The sequence below is a fragment of the Echeneis naucrates genome, chromosome 1 (assembly GCF_900963305.1).
Source record: "Echeneis naucrates chromosome 1, fEcheNa1.1, whole genome shotgun sequence".
In the NCBI taxonomy this organism is placed as follows: Eukaryota; Metazoa; Chordata; class Actinopteri; order Carangiformes; family Echeneidae; genus Echeneis; species Echeneis naucrates.
Genome location: NC_042511.1, coordinates 4,999,195 through 5,006,132, shown reverse-complemented (window position 1 = coordinate 5,006,132; position 6,938 = coordinate 4,999,195). Strand labels below are relative to the sequence as shown.

At 39.0% G+C, this 6,938-nt stretch overlaps 1 protein-coding gene across 1 annotated transcript; it reads left to right on the top strand.

The window, feature by feature from the left end:
- LOC115044184 (suppressor of cytokine signaling 1-like) lies at window positions 1-6,199 on the top strand. The gene is made up of 4 exons (XM_029503094.1): window positions 1-206; window positions 2,114-2,534; window positions 3,601-3,788; window positions 3,884-6,199. The coding sequence occupies exons 2-4, from the start codon at window positions 2,316-2,318 to the stop codon at window positions 4,206-4,208; spliced, it is 732 nt and encodes a 243-aa protein (XP_029358954.1). The 5' UTR covers window positions 1-206; window positions 2,114-2,315; the 3' UTR covers window positions 4,209-6,199.
- Window positions 6,200-6,938: the final 739 nt, after the last annotated feature.

Sequence of the window (6,938 nt, the reverse complement as noted above, 5' to 3'; positions counted from 1 at the left end):
TTTACGGAGAAGTCACATTACAGTTTTTTAGCATGTCTCGATAAATCAACAGGCTGTTTCCAGAAAGTATCTCCGCCCTCCGAAGCTGAGACAACCGAAAGTAAATATCTTTCTCTTTAGTCTGAGCTCATTCTGAGTGCGGCAGAGAAACCGAGCCGGACCTGAGCGGTGAGCACCGGACAAAGTCTGACACTCACTTAATGCAGGTATGTGCCGATTTCTGATGCATACTTATGCAGCGTGATTAAATCCTAATAATAATCACAATTATTATTATTATCATTATTATTTGGTCCAATGTGCTCCAATAATTAACACTTTACGCGGTTATATCCTGAACACACGAATGAAATCTAACTGGCTCAGTGATCTTCTGTAAGACACCAGCTGAAGCTTATTTTCGTTACGTTTGGAACCCAAAGATTTGTATAGCAACATTTTCCAATATTATCACCTCATATTTTACACCAGTCCCGCTGATAGTGGCTTTTTTTTTTTTTTTGATTAAATAATTACTGAATCGGGACAGGGCAATCCGTAGTATTGTTCTGGCAGCGCAGCCCATCAGTATTTAGACATTGTTACGTTTTAAGTTTGTTTGGGGTTTTTTTTTTTTTTTTTTTTTTTTTTTTTTTCAAAATCTAGTAAATTGCATCTCAAATAATTACTAAAAAGGGTTAGGGTACAAATACATTAATCTTTCAGTATAGATTTCCCTTATTGGCCAGCTCTCCCTTGAAAAAGAGGTTTGTGATCGCAACAGCATCCTCCTGCTTAAATAAAGGTAAAAACGAAAATTGGATATGAAAATCCTCAAATGGAAAGTTACACCTCATTAGTTGACAACAGAAAACCCCTTGGTTTCCCTGACAGACCACACAGTGAAGGTAGAAGTGGGCTATGAGGAAGATCCTGAATTTACACAACAAACTGTAAATACAAAGGCTACAACTGAGCGCAGTCCAACATGGTCTGTGCTGTGATTTTTGGAGCTACATTATACATGTATACATTTTAAAACGACAACTGTGACCAAACGTGATATATGTGCAGCATCACCGAGTTGATGATGAGTTAAGGCGGTGCAGCACGAACTTAAAATAAAACAGAAAAGGGCAGGGGGGGAAAAAACTGTCTTTTCTTTACTGATTTTGAATTTAAATATATATCTTGCTCAATGTTTATGCCAATGTTTCCTCCTGCACGTAAGTAAGGAGATAGAAGTTTCTGGTAAGTTAGTTAATGAAATATAATCTATATCTATTTATAGAGCACTTCTACAAGTAAATATTTTAAAACATCAAAGCAACTTTGAAATTACATTTAAGAAGTGCATTACCAGATGGAAAGATAACAAGCAGAAAACATTGCCATATCTGACATTACTATGACTGTTTGAATTAGAAAGCGAAAGTGTTTTGTAATAACGTTCTTGTAACATTTGCCTCTCCCAGTGATGCCTTATGTTTAGAAATAATTTATTGTTAGATTAACCGTTGCAGAGACAGAGACTGAATTGCATGTGTTGCAGCAGAAGACATTTATTTCTAATGCATCAGAAGTGAATGTGGTTTAATGTTCTGAGGAACTCATTGCCGCAATTACTGCATTTACAGGACAAGCTAAAGAAAATTGATCAACATCAAATTTTTTAATTTTAATAATCGGCCAATCATGTAAGTTTTCTTTTTTGTTTGTTTTTTTTGGGTGGGGGGATGAAAGGCCAAACAAATGTAAGTAATTTAGAAAAAAGTAGTGGTTGTAGACAAGGACATGATGCTTGAATAATTATCAGCTGCAGCCTGCAGGTGCCTTGTAAAGCGGGTTAGTGTCTGGTAAGACTAGAAACGTGCTGTATTGGTGCAGTCCACTTGAGGATTTAGTATCTAAGAGCCACGTATAACCAGATTAGACTGAATCTATGATGTGCATTTGCCAGGTGGCCAGAAACATGACTTCATGATGAATAATAATGTTGTTTTATAACTGTTGGATGTTCAGCATGACAACTAACTCAAGGCTTGTTGTAGGTTCACAATCATATGAAATGCACTGAGGTGGAACACAACATCATAACAATTTATTGTCTGTGTTTCACTTTTCTGTGTTTCAGCCTCTGCTCACATCCAGCACTCTGTGAGAATGTTGATTTGATCTTGATTGAAATCTGAAGATGTTGTTGAAACAAATAAGGTCTCCGAGAAGGCTGAAGAGCAAATGACTGATAAGAAAAGAGTCAATGATGGGGGATCTGCAGCTGACAAGTGGACGAACTGGTGCAAAAGGCGGTCAAGACGAGGGTCATCCTTTGTAGGATGGTCAAAGACAATCTTGAGAAAACCACAGTCGAAAGCCAAAAACAAAACCTCACAGTTGAGACGCAAAGCCAGCGTCAACCCCCTGGAGCCCCTGCAGACAACGAGCACAACCCAAAGAGAGCTGAACCAGACGCCCAAGAGCCAACAGATAGGCAGCTAGATTTACTGCTGTGGAACAAACTGAACTTAAATGAAGACCCTGAAACCTGGTGTGAGGTCAGTATCCAAAGTAAACATACTCTGGGTGTTGGTCTTTAAAGCTTAAAGATTGGTTCCAAAACCCCCCCAAAAATTGGATTCTAATTATTGACCTTGATTTGATCCATCACTTAAACTATAACAGGGGAGTTTTGGTGCAAGTAGCTTTTTGTTTAAGCCAAATAACAACAGCTACACTTTAACATAATTACTATTATTGTTTTGATAAAAGGCAGGTCTGCAGACTAATCAGACTAATAATAATCACAAAACTCTTAAAACAACAAGAGTTGTTTGGTGAGAAAGATAAAAGGCATCATTACTCATGACAGATGTTGACGGTGAACATGGCTGTTTTTAATATTGGTTGAGCTCTTGGGGATTAAAGCTCCAAAGAAAGTGCAAAGGGGGTTCCCACACTGTAAGTTCTGCTTGTTTTCACTGCATGATTGATCGGAAACTCAGCTTTAAAAAGCCAAATACACAAGTTTGCCTTTGTATTTTCACTGTTGTCTTGGAAACGCTTGTGTTTTCGAGCTATCCAGCAGCACCTGAGCGCCTCTGTGCAGAGTTCTGCGTTATCACTATTGCTGTTGAACCACTTCACTTTTTTGTTGTATGAAATGTATACAAAAGAAAAACATTCACAATTTTTGGACACAAAAAGTAAAATCTTTGTTTGTGAAAGTGTTTCGTAGAATTTGGTGAATCACGTATTGCAATGAAAATATGCAACATAGTTAAAGCTGTTTCATTTATGACTGATGTTAAAATCTAGCTTCTTTTTTAGAGAAACTGTTCATAGATGTTTTTCAGAAAATTATTTTTGCAATTAGGGTTAATGTCTGCAGGCATTTCATTCTGCTTGTAATCTGAACAACCTTTTCCAGTAAGATAGGCTCTTTATGTAGCCTGGGAGGTCACACCCAGAGTGAAAGAGAAATCTGAGAACTTCATGATAACCTGCAGAAAGAAAGAAGAGACATTTTTATTTTTTATTCATTGATTTATTGAAGTTATGCAATAGTGCCTATCATGTATTGTTTGTACATCTGAATTTATTACCAACAACTTTTGGCTGTAGCTGGTGACTGGAGCTGATGCTGACAACTGGCCCACACACCTTCGTCCATTCAGCAGCCCAGCTGAGTATAAACTAGTGAAAGGAACTTACCAGCAGCTGAAGCACAGTGGTTACTACTGGGGGCCAATGACTATGGAGGAGGCACACAAAATACTGGCACATGCCTTACAGGGCACCTTCCTCATCAGGTAACTATTTTGGTAGTGACGTTTTTGTCGACTTAAAACAAAAAAATCTCCAGTCAGCATGCACGTTGTGACTGTGTGAATGTGTCTTCTTGCAGAGACAGCGGACAGCCAAATGTTTTCTTCACGCTGAGCTACCAAAGCGAGGATGGGCCGACGAGTGTACGAGTCCATCTGAACAACATGCTCTTCAGTCTGCATGGCAGCCAAAGGACTTTTTCTTCATTCTTCACTCTGCTCACTTATTACACAAGCTCCTCGTGTAAGTTGACAGTTCCCTATCGCAAACAGCGCCCAGAGAGCCTGAAGCAGCTGTGCAGGAGGGCTTTTATTCGTACCTACGGAACAGAAAGTGTAAGCACCTTACCTGGACTCAGCCATCAAGTTAAAAACTACGTTAGAGCTTACCCGCACTGCATATAGCAGGACAAAGTGCTGACTTGTTCAAGGCTTGTTGTTGACGCACAGTTTCAATTTTTGTGTCTTTGTAATTCTTTAAATAAGAGCAACACATGGTCATGTTTTCAGAAAATCATATCTATCATTTACATACAACATAGGACACGATTTCTGCTAATATTTTGTGGGTAGTGCACCACTAACTCCAGAGCATCAAATCTGTATGTTCCATTCAAAAATAAAATATGCTGCTCTTATTATTTATAGGTGCCAGTATAGATGTTTGGCCACCAGGGGGCTGATTTAACTCAACCTAAACTGGCATAAGACTGATTTGTGAAATTCTGGCTAAAATGTGAGCAAACTTTAATTTGGGGCGATGTTTGTTGCACCATGATAGCTTAATGAACTTGTCTTTGGAACACAGTGGGACATTTTTCCCATAGCCCATACTACAGACAGTTAGTAATCCATCTGATTTGGATGTTTGGTACAATATTTAGTTAGCAATATCAGCAGGGTGCCACTGCTGCTCTTGTTTTTGTGATCTTACCTTTACAATAGTGAGTTACTGTATGGAGGTTTGCGTTTTGCCTGCTTGATCGTCTGGGTGACCTCATGAGAGCACTTGTGTTTGTCACTTAAGAGAGGCTACACGTTGGCTGCAGCTGCAGAAATTATTTTCTCAGTGGCTTTGAGCACTTTCCAATTGCATTTATTGATTTGATTTCATTTTGATATTTAATATTGATCAATGTAGTGTGTTACATTTCTACTTGTGCAGCTGTTGCTTTTATTCTCCTTGGCCTGTGGAATAAATTAAAACATTTAGTTCATTAAATACACTTTATGTTAACCCAAGGTTAAATTACTGACCAGGAAAAGCCAGAAATTTGTTGGCATCCCAACATTTACATTTTTTCTGACATAGTGCTTTTTAAAATGGCATCACCAAATGTCCAGTGTAGCAAATACAAAAAAATTTAAATAACGGTACTGTTGGCATTCAATTTATTTAATGTCATTAGAGATCTACTTTAATTGTGTTCAGTCATGTCTCCCAGAGGATGAATTTCAGTTTCATTCAATTTCATTTCAATATTGGTGACACAGCACTGACATTATACCGCATTATAGTCAACATTACTATTGTTATCTTGTTTACGTTACCATTTAATAAAATGACTGTAGACTCTTAGTCTTGTTGTTACATGGACTGGGATATCCCACTTTCATTCTACATAAAGTAGTATACTGGCTCTTTAGTTTTACAAAATAACTACTATTTTTGTTATTATTAAACAAGAAACCAACCGATTTTAATATCTATTCCCACAGATTTAGGTCTGTGAAAGTCTGGACCAGAAGTTGTGATTCAAATCTCTCTTGTACTTTGATGCTTCTTTCAGGTCTTTGTGTGCTCACTGTTACTCTTGTAACATGTTTCAGGTCTGTTGCTGCACAGACAGACTCAAATCCAACGTCTTGTGCTGCAGCAGGTGACAGTAGTTGTTGCTCTTCTCAGGATGGAAAACTGTTCATGTGGTACTACACCGCATGCTAGCCTTCTTGCTAGCGGTGTTATCATTGGCACAGCTGGTTCACAACCCTAAAAATTATATGAATATATGAATATACAACCTGAAGCAATCAGTGCAATGATATGAGTATAAGCATATATCATATCAAAGAAAAATTAGAGGACCATTCTATTCTATTCTCCAGCAGTAAAATTTGGCTGTTTCTGAATACTTTTGATTTTGCTTTGATATATGCCTTGTAAACAATCTTTACCAGTTTTCCCCATCCCATTAGTATGTCAACAACTCCATGGAAGTTGTATACTTTCTCAAATAAATGTTTTTTTTTTTTTATCTATTTATAACCAAACAAAGTTAGAGGCCCACAGCTTATCAAAGCCCAAGGCCCCTCTTACTGGTTTGTCACGGCTCTGTATGAAGCTGTGCACAAATATGCATAGCTGAAGGTTGCACATACAGTAATAAAAAAGAAAAAATAAATGAAACTGTCTTCAGTCATCTGTTCCACTTCCTGTTCTAAATCTGACAGGCAGTGGCCCCCTTTTGTTTAATTTAGCTCTGCACTAGGGACACACAGATACACACACACTCCCTGTCCTCAAATTATCCTCCTTATCTCATTAACCTTAAAGGTATTGACATAAAACGATCCCCATTGTGACAATTATCAACAAAACGCCAATATTTGAGTACAGCACACCAAATCAATTCCGAATAAAATACAACCTATATTTCATATGGGTAGTATGAAAACATTGTTTAAGATAAAGAAAAAACAACAACAACGACAATAAGCAGGAGGACAAAAACTCTATCTGGATCAGAGAAGTTGGAGCTGACGAAAAGATCTGAATGGCTAAAACACTGAATCATTATTTCCCATCTACACCCAGTGTCCCATGGGCACGCGCGGTCCCGTGCTCGGAGCGCACTCGCTCAGCACATCACCGTGATGTCAAACGACCTCTTTTGATTTGTGCGCCCGCGCGCGTGCGCGCGCGCAGACACGCGGAGATTACAACAGCTGGAGCGACGAGCTCACAAGCAGCTCGCGTTTATGTAATGCCATATGTGACGGTGGGCGTGTGTGCGTGTGCTTGTGCGTGTGCGTGCGTGCGTGTGTTTGACCGGCTCACGCGCGCTGGCGCTGGCGCGAGCTGGTCCGGCGCCGCGGCGGCGACAGCAGCGGTCACACGTTAAAACATCAAGCGAC

Coding starts and splice junctions, on each gene's coding strand:
- LOC115044184 (XM_029503094.1), top strand. CDS start 2,316: ATGGTCAAAGACAATCTTGAGAAAACCACAGTCGAAAGCCAAAAACAA. Junction 2,535..3,600: donor ACCCTGAAACCTGGTGTGAG/GTCAGTATCCAA, acceptor TTTTGGCTGTAG/CTGGTGACTGGAGCTGATGC. Junction 3,789..3,883: donor CAGGGCACCTTCCTCATCAG/GTAACTATTTTG, acceptor GTCTTCTTGCAG/AGACAGCGGACAGCCAAATG.